At 38.8% G+C, this 15,606-nt stretch overlaps 1 protein-coding gene across 3 annotated transcripts in view; it reads left to right on the top strand.

The window, feature by feature from the left end:
* FAM172A (family with sequence similarity 172 member A) overlaps nucleotides 1–15,606 on the top strand; it is a 251,083-nt gene that overhangs the window by 114,589 nt on the left and 120,888 nt on the right. For all 3 annotated transcript variants that reach the window (XM_035310870.1, XM_035310869.1, XM_035310871.1), the window contains one exon: nucleotides 9,938–10,156. In XM_035310870.1, the coding sequence (XP_035166761.1) occupies nucleotides 9,938–10,156 (219 nt within the window). The remainder of the gene's footprint in view (nucleotides 1–9,937; nucleotides 10,157–15,606) is intronic.

Raw genomic sequence — 15,606 nt, 5'->3', positions numbered from 1 at the left:
AAAAAAAAAAAAAAAAAAAAAAAAAAAAAAGATTTTTGTTTAGCAAACAGTGATGCATTTTGCAAGAAGGGTTTTGCTTCTCTTGGAGGGAGGGGGAATTTAACGTGGTTTGTCAAGCCGTTAAGTAGTTTTTTGCAGTTCGGATGTTTCCCAGGTGAGAGAATTCACAGTGACATCTATGTACAGGTCACGGCACATATGCAGCAGAGATTTTCTTATGACAGCTTCATGTAGGTAAGGAGGAGAGGCAGAGTAATGACAAGGAGATATGTGGAGTTAAACAGTAGGAAAAAAAAAAAAAAAAAAGGCAGTGTGCTTCCTTTTCATGGTAAATCTTATAAGTATTCAACCAAACTCTACTCCATAAAGTCGTCTGAAGAAAAAACTCACTCTCTCCTAATCCCAGTCTTAAAACAAAAGACAAGGTCCATTATTACTTCAGCAGCATAGAGAAAAGGAAATGAGAAGGGGACAAGGGTTGCTACAGTTTGACATGGGGCAATTAATCTTCCAGTAAGCGTTGTCAGGCAGAAATGAACACAAATGGATCACTCACATTAACCAGAGGAGTGTAGGTAGGGATTTTAACAAGCATTTACGAGAGTCCATTTTCTCACTAATGAAGAGGGGAATAAACGAACCAGTGTAAGCTAGCATTATGTACTTAAAGTTGTGTCCTTTTGGCTAAAGACGCCTCTTCACATTCTTGACATTTCTAGTAGAGCCTGTATGATCTAAGCCAGTGCTGGAAGGGTTGGAAATTCTAAGGTTGGCTTAGAACTATGCATGGCTTACTTCAGAGCCCTGTGTCACTGTGTTCATTAGTTTAAAATCCCCATTAACCCTTCCCTTTCACATAAAACTATCCGAGACTCATTTAAACATCAAAACTCTGAGTGTACAGTGGTCTGCTCGGTTATGTATTTTACAGCAATTTAAAAAGAAAAAAGGGGTTGGAAAAAAAAGAAAAACTCTGTGTGTGTAAAAGTAAATAAATACCATGACAGGATTTGGGTTATTTTCAGCAGAATGCTTTTTTTTGGCCTTTTTTTTTTTTTTTTTTCCAGAGACATAGTTATTAATGCACTGTGCCACTACATTATATTAGTCCCAGAGAAAAGTTCTAGTAGCCCTTAGGACAAGGCCTGACAACAGAAAAAAAAAAAAGAAAAAGAAAAAAAAAAAAAAGGAGAAGAAAAAAGTAGAACTTGGAGCTAGCAGCTTCAGAAATCTTGTGTATTGCAACTTGAAACCTCTTGTGTGTCTAAAGACACAATCAGTTGAGAATCCCAGGAATGGAGGTTTCACTGTCCTTTCATTTTAGCTTTAGGAGTCTGTGTAGCACTGACATGAGACATTTTAAACTTCTGATGCGATAATACTTTGTTTACATATTTTCAGCAATACTTGTCTGTTGCTTCACGAATTCCAAAAAACTTCTGGGTTCAATAGCCTTGAAGCGACACAAGACCAGGCTGCATGTGATACTAATTTGCAAAGTGGTTGCAGTAAAGACTTGCTGACATTTAAGAAATACCTATGTGTTCTTGCTATGTGCTGTCTATCCAGGGAAACTTAAGTGATCATAAAATCCGTAACAAAGAGGGAAATTTTTTAAAACCACAGTTCTGTACATCTGTATTAGAGTTTCACAAGGCATTTTTCATCAATATTTGTAATTTAAAGCATATTAGCAAAAAGATTCTTAAGCTATATTTTGTATATACAATAGGGTCACAGATGGTAAAAAGATTTGTTACCGTGAGGTAGTGTAGTGTTTTGTGATTATAAAATTAATCTGTCTCTAAATCTGTTTGAAGAGTTTTTTGCCATATAATGAGCAATATAAATTATTAATATTTTCATGTTCTTAGGGACTTTCACAGCCATAATTTTACCAACACAGCTGTTTGACCCAGTGACATCATGTTTTGCATATTTTTGCATTTTAATGAGTTAGTCATTTAAAAGGTTACAAAGAAACCATAACTCATAAGTAATTAAATTATTTAGCAGAAGAAGTATAAGAAGGTCTTCTGACATAGGTCACTGTGGGAAGGAGGGAGCATCAATGTACTGAATTGCACCTGTTTGCCGAAGATAGGTGCGAACCGGAGCTTTAGTTTTAGATTACAAGTGGTTATTTTCTCAGGGAAGTGGCTGAATGCACGCACGTACTAAAACCAGCTGAATTTTCTGTCATTCAGATAGAAGGGCTTTAGGCTGTGGGCACAAGCAATCCTCAGCCCTTAATGGGTGGTGCCTTGCGAGACTTGGGTAACTTCAAGATTTTACAGAAAACACTTACTGGGTGATGCTTTTCCCTCTGCAGTACAGAACAAAAAGCTGAAGTACAGACCTTCAAAGAGATTTATATTTAATCTTTTTTTTTTTTCTTTTCAGTAGTGGTTTCATCCGTATAATTTCTTGCAGGTGAAAGTAGAAGACCTTGGCTACTTGGGTTGCCTTTGTGCAAGCTAAAGATGTTACAAATCTTGACAAACCTCTGAGCTCATTGAAATGTCTGCAGAACAGCTCACAGAGTGAGAATGTTTACAAAAATACTTTGCACAACTGGAAAAGAGAGGGTAATTACGTATATTTTAGAATAAAATTATTTTTTCATGTTGTGCTACATAAGAATACCAACTTAAAACCTGTTTGGAGTTATATTCATTATGAAATACAAAAGAGAATAATTAAGACATACTGTGACATTTTCAGGGAGGAGGCAAAGTGGATTGGAAAATGAATTTGCAGCTGAGAACTTTTGCTGTCAGCTAATGGGATGCTGAGAAACAGCGTAGAAACATTAAAAAAATCCTGCAATCCAGCTTGATCTCTGCACCTCACTTGAGCAAGAGTTTCAGAGAGTAACTTTTATTCTCCTTGGTTTGCCCATCTGTAAATTAGTATGAATAATTAAGTATTGCTTCTGTGGGTTTTATAAAGTGTTTGATAACAATTGTGTTTCTGGTGTGTTTCATCGAAAAGTGAAGTTCTGTGTAAACCTCAATGACCTCTTAATCAAAATCTTAGTAAAAAAGCAAGAGAGGCGCGAGTTTCCTGTACGATATCTGGTACCACGCTGAAGCTCTTTTGGAGGGAAAGGACGTACAATAGTTTTAGAAGAGAGGAGAATGCAGGCGCTAATTACAGAAAGGGGTCCAATAGGTATCATTTAAAGATGCCAGGCCTTGGGGGTAACCGGTGAATTCATTCTTCCATGGCTTGTATGGTCCCCAAAGCTGTGAGCAGTTAGTGAAGAAGAGCAGAGACTATTATTGCATCCTGGACAGTTATTATGGGAGGATTACTTGCAGTCCTGCTCCGCCTGGGTGGTTGGGGTGAACTCGCTTCCATTCAGCCTCCCGTGATTTCTCTAGATAGCTTGAATCTCACGTTAGGGAGAGGCGTAGTGGCTGAGGCTTATTAGAGAATGTTTGGAGAAGCCTTTGAATGTGAACCTAATTCTTTTCTATTAATTCTCAGAATTAAGTTAATGCAACAGCATTTTTTAGGTTTCTTGTGGTTCACTTACGATGAGAAGCAATCTTCTGCTGCAAGTTGGTGCTAACAAAGGCACAGAAATTCCCTATCAAGGATACAGTACGCAACGGAGGGCGCAAAATTTTTGTAATACACGGGTGTGTTTTCTTAGTTTTGGCCTTTGGAACAAACACCACGAAACGGGACTGCAGATCTTAACACAGACACATCCAGGTTGCTAATTACAGATAGACATAAAACGCTAGTACTTTTCAAAACTTTTCAACAGGAAACTCAAAATGTAGTTAACAGCTTATCTGTTTTGTGGTGGTGTTTTGTGGTTGCTTTTTGTTGTTGTTGTTGTTGTTTTAGCCTAGAACATTGGTTTGTTTAGGATAGCTGCACTAGCACCAGATTAATAAGTAGCGAAGGAAAACACACTTAATGGCCGGTTTTGTACTTCCCTGCACGAAGTTCCTATATGTGGTGAAATGAGATGAATACCGTTCTGCATGCAGACCAAATGCAGTGAGGAATTAGAAGGCAGTAACAGAAAGGAAATGAAGAGTTTATTGTTTTTATAGCTCTAATATCCATTAAAAGTTAGTAACACAGCAGGTGACAGTTTGGGTAAGTGTAAAGTGAATGTTTTGAAATAAATAGCAGTTGGGTGACCTGGGATGTCAGGGCTCTAGACAAGGGTGTGTGTTTGTCAATATATCCTACATGTTCTACAGACTCCTCAGGGAACAGGGGAAGATACAATTTCACCTTTTCTGTGCCAAAACATTTTAATTATATCTTCTTCCAAGTACAGCGGTTCAGTAACCAAGGAGCTGACATTGATGCATGTGTTGATAAAGCTGCAAACATTCAAAATGAGATTAACAAAGATTTTGAGGAAAGGGTGACAGCTAATTTTGCACAGTATTCTGCATCTAATTCAGGTCAGTGTAATGATAGAATATTTTATAACGGTTGTGTCATCCAGAGGGACTTTTATGATGCTTTGTGTTTTTGAGCATTTGTGTATATGAAAGCATAGTTCTTAATACATCATTCAAACAGGTTATAAGTTTTTATTGAACCGCTATTGGTTGTAGCCATAAACAGGAATAAACTTTAGCATTTAGAAGCACTTTTATATATCCATCAGAATTCATCACAGCAATAGGGTCCTTTTGTCTAATTCACCTCGAAAGTATTGACTTCAGACGTGAAATGGAACCAAAACTACTGCGCCTGGTTTGTGGCGTTGCTTAGTATTTGCAAAAAGATCAGATGGAAAGTTATATTAAATGTATTTGAATAATCAAACTGTAGTTTCTTTGTAGTGTGTGAGACCTTTTGAGAACATCTCAATGTATTTCTGCTCTATTCTCCTCCTTGTTTGAAGGCAACTGACATTCTTCTTTCACTTTTCTTTTTGTTTGTGAAGTTTTCTTCTTTTTTTTTTTTTTTTTTTTTTTTATCCACTCACTTCTCCATCTGCTTTCACTTTTGTTTGCTTGGGCCGTCTCTCATCCCAACTTGATAATGAGGAATGCGGTGTGACCCTGACCTCTATCAGCCCATGCATGACCTTCTGACTCCCCCACATAACCTTTGACCTTCTCTTTGACAGCTTGATTAATTACCCTGTGTTATGATTTATGAGTAAGTGCTATGTAAAAATAATAGACAACAGGTGGTCCTCTAAAAACTTTTTGTGGCATGTTTTCTTTTCCTGCCTAACTTGATGAGCTATTTTAAGTTGGGAACTTAGTGGGACAATGTGTGTTTGGCAGTAACACGGCATTTTTACACACTTGGACACAGCGCTGGAATTCAGCGCGCCGAGCGCCGAGGTGTAGCTGGGGTGAAAATATTGCAAAGTACTGGCAGGGTGCAGTTGCCAAAATGTACATTGGTGGAAACAGAAAGCGGAGTCAACTGACATTTCAGGCGTTTCAGTCTCAGGTCACGTCTTGAGAAAATTGCTCAAATAATGGAGGGGGCATTTTTCAAGCTGAGCTGCATCTCCAACAGCTATGTTTACTTTAACGCTTCACTAGTGACTTCGGATTGGTTGTCATGACCTCATCCCACTGTTGCACCTACGATGTCGCAACAGTGACATATATGTACCCTTCCCGTGAAAAAAGATGGGAAATAAACAGAACATACATCTTTCAGAAAGATGAATGGACGTTGCTGTGTCCATTTTAAACCACGGGAAGGTTTAAGAGCCGAGCACTTGGAGTTACATTTCCCTTGGGAATTACCTCTGAGCTCGTTGCAAACAATCTACACAGAAATCTGAACTTGAAAAATCAGGTTGATAAGGCTTAAGAAAATGATCTCTTTCAGACCCCCCCTTGCAGTCCAAAAAGGTAGTTACACAGGTCAAAAGATTCCTCTCCAGCCCTGACCTCTCTGGTCACATATGGTATCCCATCCTGGTGGATTAATATGCAGAGCTGAATGCTTTCAGCTCATTATTCATTTGGCCAGGCAGAAGAGGTTTCAAAAGAGTTAGAATTTACCCCAAATATTTTGAATGTTTTGGGGTTCTTTTTCTTTTCTTTTTCTTTTTTTTTTTTTTTCAACCACAGTCTTACTGCCAGATACACCGATTTTGATGTTCTTTCAGTTTTAAACAACTCGCTTAAACTTCCAGTAAGAGACCGTACCTTTGCAATTCTGGCTTGTCTGTTGGGGTGAAAAAGGCCCTTCTACATTGCTCTAGCTTCGTAGTAAAGGTATTGTAACTGAGATTTTTTTTTTTTCTTCCCAACACTTGCTTTTTTTTTCAGCCGGTTTTCATTTCATCATACGTTGCCGGTTCAGTCCTAAGACAACAATTATGTACGTTTGTATTTACTAACCTGAAAGCAGAGCTTGCACACAGTCCCCTACCTCCAGAAGTAGTTACTTGGAGGTTGATACTAGTTGTTAAAGATGTTTTACTGCTGACTTACCATGAAGTGAATTCCAGGAAATAGCTGCTAATAGAGTATTCTAGTCTGAAAGAGAAACTGTAATTGTATCCCCTGAGCTAGTAGGTTAGAGGCTGCAACTTGTATTTATCAGTGTCTATCCTGATTATTACTCCTCATCACAGATACACTAATGGGTGATGCAGGCAAACTTTGACTTCTCTGTGGCATCTGTATTCTCTCAGATGCATGGTAGAGCACCAGGCTTAGCTTGTTTTAATTAACTAAAGATTTATGGAGGTTTTTCTGTTATTGTTAGAAAGTTTAACTTTTTAGCGTGAAAAAAAAAAAACTGCACTTTGCACAGTGGTTTATCCTTCTGTGTGCACTAGATACATAGAAAAAATGACTCCGCTGTTACACTGGAAACATAACCAAGTTTTAAAACTTGCCTGAATGATGATACTCACTACATTTTAATCATGCTGTAAGCTCACCGTAACAGAAATTCGTATCCTTAATGACATCGTGAGGTATGTATTTGCGAACTCATTGAAAGGTTTTAATGAATGTGGTTTTGTCTTTTCTAAACAGCCATGCCAAACATGTATCATGCCTGTTATCAGAGTTTCCTAAGGGCCTGTTTTTAAATATTAGTGGCTTTGTGTGTTCAGGTTTGCATTGACCTGTGCTTTACTCAACCCCTCTGAGTCAAAGTGGCCCATCTTTTTTCATTTTCTGGTTATACGGAAATTTGGTGGTGCAGCTCTGCCTGTGTGAGTGCATTTTGAAGAAATTAATGGAACTTAAAAAGCATATTCTTTACACAGATGTTGTTTAAAGTTAAGTATTCGTTGTCAATAGAAGAAGCATAGGGAAAGGCTGAACGAGAGAGTTTGGAATCAGGCAGTTACACCAGTCATCTTTATACGTGTTGCTATCAAATCTTTCTGGTGCCATTGTTAATGTCATGTAATTTAGGAGGCAGAAGACAAGGGAAAGGGAAATACATCGTAAGGAAGGCAGTTTGAATGGAGATGATTTTTCTAGGAGAAATTCTTAAGAATTGGTATGATAGTTTTTTCGCCAATTGAAGAAAAAAAAGAAAAAAAAAACTCAGTTATTACTTAATTACTTTAATCGTACTGACAGAAAAGGCATGCTATCTCAGAAAAAAAAAATAATAATAAATGTAGAGGGAGACACGTTATGCTGCTTAAAATGTAATTGATAAAAATCCTCTAATTGATTTATGAAATGGTGAATTTAAAAATGGAATCATATTTCATCTGTTGATGTCTGTGTGAAAAATTGACATTGTGTCCTTATAAAATTGGACAAATGAGTCATGTAATTTTCAGTTACATAATCAATAACTTAGACAAATTCTACTTCTGTGATGATTTATGTGTCTGTTTTGTGGTCAGCGAAAAGTGGACGCAGAGCTTCAGATTCCTGTAACACCCGCAAGCCTATATAATAAATACATGAATTTTGCATTTGGCATTGTATAGGAGGCAAAAAGAATCGATGGGCAGGACTGCTCAGGATGAACAGGTCAAGAAGACGAACAACAAAGGGAGCAGCGGCTGAGGCCACCACCGCCGTGCCAAGCGCGGCCACAACTTGGTCCTCGCTCCGCTGCCAGCGGGCTCAAAATCCATCATTTTCGTCCGAGCCGTGCAGTTTAGCAGCACGTATACCTGCTGAAGTGGTATTTCTCCTCGGCGATGGGTCGGGGGCTTTGGATTTTTGTGAGCAGGAATTGTATCGGCCTCGCCAGCAGCGAGCGCGGGCAGCATCGTGTGCTGATAAGAGCGGCGGAGGCGTGGGTAGCTTTTAAACCAGGCCTTCCTTTGTTTCCCGTCTCTCTCTGCCCCTCCTCCTCCCCCTCCATTTATTTATTTGGCTATTTATTTATTTATATTTACCTAAGTTCAATTCACTTGGCGGAGAGGGCAGGGAAGAAACATGACAGGAGACCACTTACTCATGGTACCGAATCTAGTGAGGAGGCAATTTTCTCTTTGGCCTACGGTGACCTTTTTTGAGCACGTTCCTTACACCAGAGACAGTGTAGTGAATGCCTCTATTTCACCCTGTTTAGCAGAGTGCAACAGTGTCCTTTAGCTTAGTTTTGGTGGGAGGAGAAGCTATGGCAGAAATTTGAGAAGGGCGTGAAAAGTTGTGCGGCACAAGGAAGAGGGGTAGGAACTTCCTTCAAATGTGATTTTGATAACTAGTCGAGTGTGTCCAACTGTAGAAAATCACCAAGTGACAATCTGTCTACCTGACAGTGACCACAATGCGTTACAAGATTTTTGAATAGCTCTACAGATTAGAATAAAGCAAGTCCAAATAAAGTACCTTTTGTTGGTGTAGATTTGGTTTATTCTGGTGAAGCTAGGTATGTGGACGTCTTTGATCTTCCTGCCCAGCCTAAGTGCAAAATTAAGCATTAAACGAAAAGCTGGAATAAAGCTGTTTAGTCAGATAATTAGGGTAGACATTCTCAAAAAGTGAGTCTTTATTAAAATTTACTTTTAAAGGACAGCTTGATTTTCATTGGGAACCCATGGTAACTTTAAGGACTCATCTGTTAAATGCACGTGCTTCCCTTTTTCTCCCTGCATTTGCGATTATCTTTCACAAATATTACAATTCTTGTATGATTTACCATCATTTAAAAATCATAATAAAATGATTGGCTGATTTATTCAAGATTTATTTCTCATTCATAAATTCATGTATTTTTCAACCAGCTCATTTTCTGAGGCACAAAAATGCAGCTGGTATGCTCAAAAGCATCCTCCAGGTCACAAATTTTCTCTGGGTTTGTTGAATACGGGACATAATCCCAATGAAGTTTTAGAGCATATTTAAAGATGTGCTTAAAAGTCAACCCCACAGTAAAAGAGTTGACTTGTGAGCAATACCACTGAATCAGTTTGGGTATTGATTCATTGTTACTGCCGCTATTGGCTTCTGCATGGTATGCTTGTCAGCTAGACAAAAGGTTTTACTACTTTAAAACGCGCTGAATAATTTTTGCATGCTCTCTCTAATATATATATGAAATCCCTCCATCCTTTCTATTCTAAAGGTTTTTATTGGCTGGGTTTAAAGCCTTTTATTCATCATTATGTAGAGTTCTTAAAATAATATTTTGCTTTTAGTTCTAATACTGTTTTCTGAAAAAGTCATATACCGTGCTTATGAATAAAACAACATATTAAATTATTTTAAAGGTAAAACAGGCAACTTTTCTGACGCTAAGGGATGTGTATATGCATAAGTGCACGCACAGACACATATTCACACATCAATATCCCTTTAATGACAGAAATGAGACAAACAGAATATTCTTAAAATGCTATTCTAAAAATTATGTTGTGTGAACTTGCCGAAATAAATATATAAGTTTTTAAGAGCATTAAAGTAAATGCAAAGCATTTTCAAGTATTAAATCTCCCTTTTCATATTTCTTTCTTTTCTCTTTTTTTTTTTTTTTTTTGTCTCTTCTAAACCAGGAAGGCTATGGAGTAATAGTACTGAATCCCAATGAGAACTATATTGAAGTGGAGAAGACAAAAGCCCAAGTACAGCTGTCTTCTGATAGCTCAGATGAACCTGCAGAAAAGAGGGAAAGAAAAGATAAAATCCAGAAGGAAACAAAGAAGCGACGTGACTTCTACGAGAAGTATCGAAATCCACAAAAAGAAAAAGAAACTATGCAGATGTATATTAGAGTAAGTTTCTTTTACTTTTTTTTTGTCCTTCTTTACTGATGTATCAATATGTGTACTGTCTATATTAGTTAATAAATAGTGTGCTTTTTTAAGAACAAACACATGACTGCATTCAAGAGTTCATACAGAGTTCCTGTGTCTTTATTCTATTGATATTTTTTGTCACTTGCTGAATGTGAAGTTTTAGAAGAGTTACAAAACAGTCCTTTCTAATTTCAAAGGGGAACTTCAAATAAACCCCAGAGGAACTCAGTGGTGCTATCAAGAAAGGCAATGATTTAAGGAAGACTTTGTAAAAATGATTTTATAAATAGAGGTGTACACAAGAAACACTTTCCAATGCAGCCTAGGCAAGACATTAGCTTCACATGTCATGCATGCCTTTATTGCATTACATTGTCTTATACTGGGGAGGCAATAGTTATTTCCTGATAGATTTTTAACATATTACCTGCTGAATTAATAATGTATTGTGGAAAATACCGGTGTTCATCTTGTGTGGTAGCAGATTTACCCTATAATGTATTGTTTTCATATGAGCAGCCATCCATTGTGTTTCAGCTGAACTTCTGAAGGCAGATAAAGGAGAAGAGTTATTAATATCTTAATAAATATTTAAGCTAGAATAGTTCGAGAATGGTGTAATGAGGAAACTCTGTCCCCTGCTCTTTTCTTACTCAGTGAACCTTTGCACTTTGTAATGCTACCAGCATGGGATCGTTATAACAGTGCTACCCGAGGATTTCTGATTCTGCAGGGGGCACAAACAATATTATTTGCACTTTGACACATTCTGCTTCATATACATACTATGCATTATACATTCGAGACTGAGTCATGCAATTTCCAAAGCCTTTATTATGAAAGTTAGCGTTTTCATTCAGTGGTAAAACATGGCAGAAAAGCCACGGTGCACTTAAATCAGTAAAAACGCGTCTGCCTTTCTGGTGTGAGATAGAGAAGAATTCAGCAAGAGGGATGTTAGAATCATCTTAAATTTTAAGTTGTTCCTGTTAGTTGTGGTTTAACATTGAAAGGTTTGTAGGAGGAAGGCAGCTGTACTGTCTGGTTAAAAGGTTTTGTAACCTGGATGTAAGAATCCCTAATACGATAATTATTACTGTGGCTTTTGAGGAATATCTCACTGCTGAGTATGGGAAACAAAAGGATGCATATATATATTCAAAGCCACCAACAGAGCACTGTGTTTTGTTTTGCTTTGTGTTGTTTTTCTGTCTGCTTCTTTTTGTGGGATAAGCCATTCTTCCTGCCGGTCAGACCCTGTTTCTTAAGAGGGGCAAAGGAGGCTTGTGTCAAGGTGCATCAGGAGTGGGTGGACATTGCTGTATTGTCCAGAAATGCATTTAATCAGCATGCTGGTCCAGTGTCTTCTTGTTGAGAGTAAACCTTTTTTTTTTTTTTGATACCTTTTTAGCAGTTCCACCTTCTCATGGCTCTTTTGCTTGATGAGGCATGAAATTTGGCTTCGGGAGGTTTGACCCCCGAAACATAAAATGCATGACTCCATATCATTTTCTTTTTTTGCGTGGCTCTGTGCCTCAGATATGACTGTTGACATTCCCTTTATTCAATTTTCTTCAAACCTAGGAAAGAAGTAGTATAAGTTTTAGCGAAAGAGTCTCCTTCCCTGGGTGAAATAAATGAAATTGGGCTTTCTAATGCAATCGGTGTTTTATTCTGAAAGAATTTTTTGCTTTTCTTCTCTTGAATAAGCCCTAATACAGAGGGATTTTTTGAAACAGAATGAAAAATATCCCTGCTTCGGTGTATGGCAGGATAAATTACTGCAATTTACTTGCCTATTGGTTTCTGAAATGGAACTGGGCCGCCGATAGGCTACCATTTACTCTGTTGGGTGGAACTGCTAAGTCTGTAAAAACTTAGACAGGTGGTTGCAAGAGGAGCTGTGAATAAAACGTGCTCTGGTCTGTTTTTCTCGCCAAAGACGCAGTTGATAGCCTCTCCAGGCATAGCATGGTGCAGACAAAATGGTGCAATGCCTTGCTCGTGATGTATTTCTTGCCTCCCCTGCTTGGGTTGTGTGTGCTACGGGGAGCGCCCTTTGCTTGCACCCCGGGGTCGCTGCCTGCCTCACCTTAACCACGGGCTGGTAAGGGGCACGGTCTTTGGAGCAACAAGAAAGAGCAATTTAGTTAGGATTTTACTTGTTCTGTGGCATGCAATACCTTTGACTCACTGTGCTCTTGAAAACAAAATGAAAAAGAAAAAATCACATTGTCAATCCACAGGAATATTTAAGGAGGGTATATGTTCTAAAAAACAATAAACAGAGTAAGCCTCAGATTGCCTTTGCCAAGCAGGGCAAATGGGTACAAAGATCAAACATTTCCTCTCAGTGGCTGTGGTAAATGCATTCATTGAGATACAGCGAAGGCATCGACTGCATCTAACGTTGAAGGAAGATTTGTGTGTGTCAAATGTGCTGGGGACATCGTTTCAGACTGTTAGGCAATAGGGATAAATATCCTTATGTTATGTTCCCATAGGGTCACTGAGATCTGTTGTGGTCTGATGAGGAAATGCCACGTGATGAAATTAGAGCTGTCTGGATCATGGTCCAACTGGTGCAGTTAGATTGTCCAAAATGTGCAAAAATGGAATTCTTCCATTGGAAATTTCTATATGTATTTTATTTTTTTCATTAAAAAAAAAAAAAATGTAAATGGCTGGGATATTCAAGAATATGTAAAAGCAGAGTCTTACAATACAAAATCTCAATTTGCACTGTATTTTTATACAAAACGAATATAAATAAAAATGACTATCAAAGTATGTAGTGCATTAAGCATGGTGCTTGAAAGATCAAAGCACTTATTGTTTCATGCTGTAAGTTTTCTTAACTAGGAAATAATGTACTTTCTGGCATATGTTATAGCTTGTTAAAGGGACTGATTCGGTCTGGGCAGTAAACATCATGTCAAACATTATGGCAGAAAAACCTGCTTAATATGTTTTGTAATAAGACAGAATTTTTTGTTCTTGAAAACATCTGCCAAGTGAATTCACAAGTGAAGACAGAAAATGTCATCAATTCAGTAAAAATCTTACGAATTTGGTTTCTTTTTTAGCAGCACAAACCAAGGAGAAAACTTCTTGATAATCAGCATTGACTTATAATACTTTATAGAATGATTAAACAAAAGCATTTTACTTTTATATAACATGTTAATGTATGCATATGAATTTTAATACTCTTGCTGTTCAGATTTTAACAAGCATATTGCCAGCAGATCGTTTTAAAAGCATCTGTTTTTTAATGTGTTGAATGCAAAATTGAGTCAAATAGCTAAATATGTACATACATCCTTTTAAAAAACATATTTCTATCCTTACTTATAGATACTACCATTTTTTCTTAGACCACCAGAGGCTGCTGCTGTACATATTGGCTAATGCTTCCCCCAGAAACTTAATACCCTAGCCAACCTTCATTTATTACTGAACTAAACTGAGAATTTGTTGATCTCTAACCTTTTTCTATGGAAACAGATCATACAGGCTTAAATGTGACATGATTATTCCCTCCATCCTCCAAACCATCTCCCACTCCCCACAGATTTTCACATTGACAGTGTCTTCTCTATGTTAAAAGACACTTAGAAATGTAAATCAGTATTTATCCCCTTCTAAATAGCTTTCACCACTTAAACAAGTATACTGAATGAATTCTGAAATGTTATTAAAGAAAAAAAAAAAAAAGTATAAATCACGTAATTTTATAATAATAGTAATTTGCAATAATGTTGTTGCCACAATAGTCAAAGGATATCAAAGAGGCGACGAAGGAAGAAGTGGGAAGAAGCAGTATCTTTCATCAGACCAACTGATGGGGTCAGGTTTTCTGGGCAAAAGGGATAAGCCTTTCCAAGGCCTGTGTGCTAGGAGTTTTGTCTGTTTTTTTTTTTTTTTTTTTTTTTTTCCCCACTTAGATGAGCTGCTTTAATGAAGATAATTCTTACCGCAAATTTTATTGTCACTATAGCACAATCCACAGCAGCGCTATTTACACTAGCAACGCATGAATGAAATTAAATTAATTTCGGATGCAACTTTTCATAAATAATTTCCCCCCCCCCCACACACACACACACACTCCTCTTCCCCGTGCGAGACGAAATAGAAAAAGAGCACGTGCAACTAATTAATTTGCTTTGCCGAAAACGCACGTATCGGGGTAATCCCCCCCCCCAGTTAGGGCGACAAGCGGGGCTGCTGGCAGGCACCGGGGCAGGGCTGTGCGCCCCCCGCCGCGTGTCGGCCCCGGCTCCATGCAGGGTTGGCCTTGGGGCTCGGTGGTCTCCCCTCCGTGCAGAGGATGGAGCCCGCTCCCGGCGAGCCCCGGGGCCGTGGGTGTCTCTGAGCAGATGCTGGCCCCCTGCGCCCACCCCGGCTCTTGGCAAGGCGCACGGCTGCTCTCTTCCAAAGCCCGTGCAACTGCTGAGCCCGGGCTAATAAGGCCTTTATTCCACCAGAAGAGACAAGGTGACAAGCGCGAGGCAGACGGCTCCCAGGGGATTAGGGACACGCTCAAGGGCAGGAAAAGTCGGTGGCAGCGCTGGGAACCGGGATGTCAGCCTCCGGAGTCTCCTCCAGTAGTGCAACGCTTTTTCTCTTTGCCTCTTAAAACACTCAGCATTACTTTCCCCATGCCGCCGAAGTAACACATGGTTTTAGTTTGCCCGTATTTACCTTCTAAAGCCCATTGCTTCCTTCTGTTTCTGTGAAATCTCTTTTACTTCTAAGCAGCAGCAAAGTCATCCTGGTGATGGAAAGCTTATGAGACCTGCTGGGAAATTACTGTGGCTTTATTGTTCCTTGCCCCGCATACCTCTAGATGTTCAGAGTTAAAAAGCGAAGGGACTGCCGTCCAAGTGCTGGGAAATCAATGCCTGCTGACCTTCTGGGTGTCATGGGGCACTCGTGGCACCTGCAGAGCTCTGGCAGATGTGCTGGGGGGCCTGCTGGAGACCTGCTTCACCCGGGTCCAGCAGCTGGAGGCCAAGTGGAGAGCTCAAAACCACCCGAAATGGCACCGAGCAGCTACACGTAGGTGTAGAATGACGCCCCTGCGTCATTCCTAAAGGGTCAGGCTAGCGTGAAACTTCGGTAATAATTTCTGTATAAGAGGAGAAAAATGTAGGTAGTATTTCATTCTATAGATACTACAGCGAACAGACATTTCCTGAAATGATACAGAATTTGAACTTTAAGTAGTTTATAAGTAGGCTATTTAGCTTGTGTGGTTAAATTAGGTATTTCTAAAAATCCCTGGATGGTAAAGGCTCCTTGTAGTAAGTTTTGCGTCTCCTAGTCTAGAGAAGTTGTATTTGTCTTTTTTTTTTTTTTTTTTCTTGAGCAAGCGAGAAATCAGAAAAGCAGATAATCACCGGAGGAAGATTTTGCATCTC

This window comes from Oxyura jamaicensis, chromosome Z (genome assembly GCF_011077185.1).
Source record: "Oxyura jamaicensis isolate SHBP4307 breed ruddy duck chromosome Z, BPBGC_Ojam_1.0, whole genome shotgun sequence".
NCBI classification, from domain to species: domain Eukaryota; kingdom Metazoa; phylum Chordata; class Aves; order Anseriformes; family Anatidae; genus Oxyura; species Oxyura jamaicensis.
The sequence above is the reverse complement of the archived record's forward strand: the minus strand, read 5'-3'. Positions and strand labels throughout refer to the sequence as shown.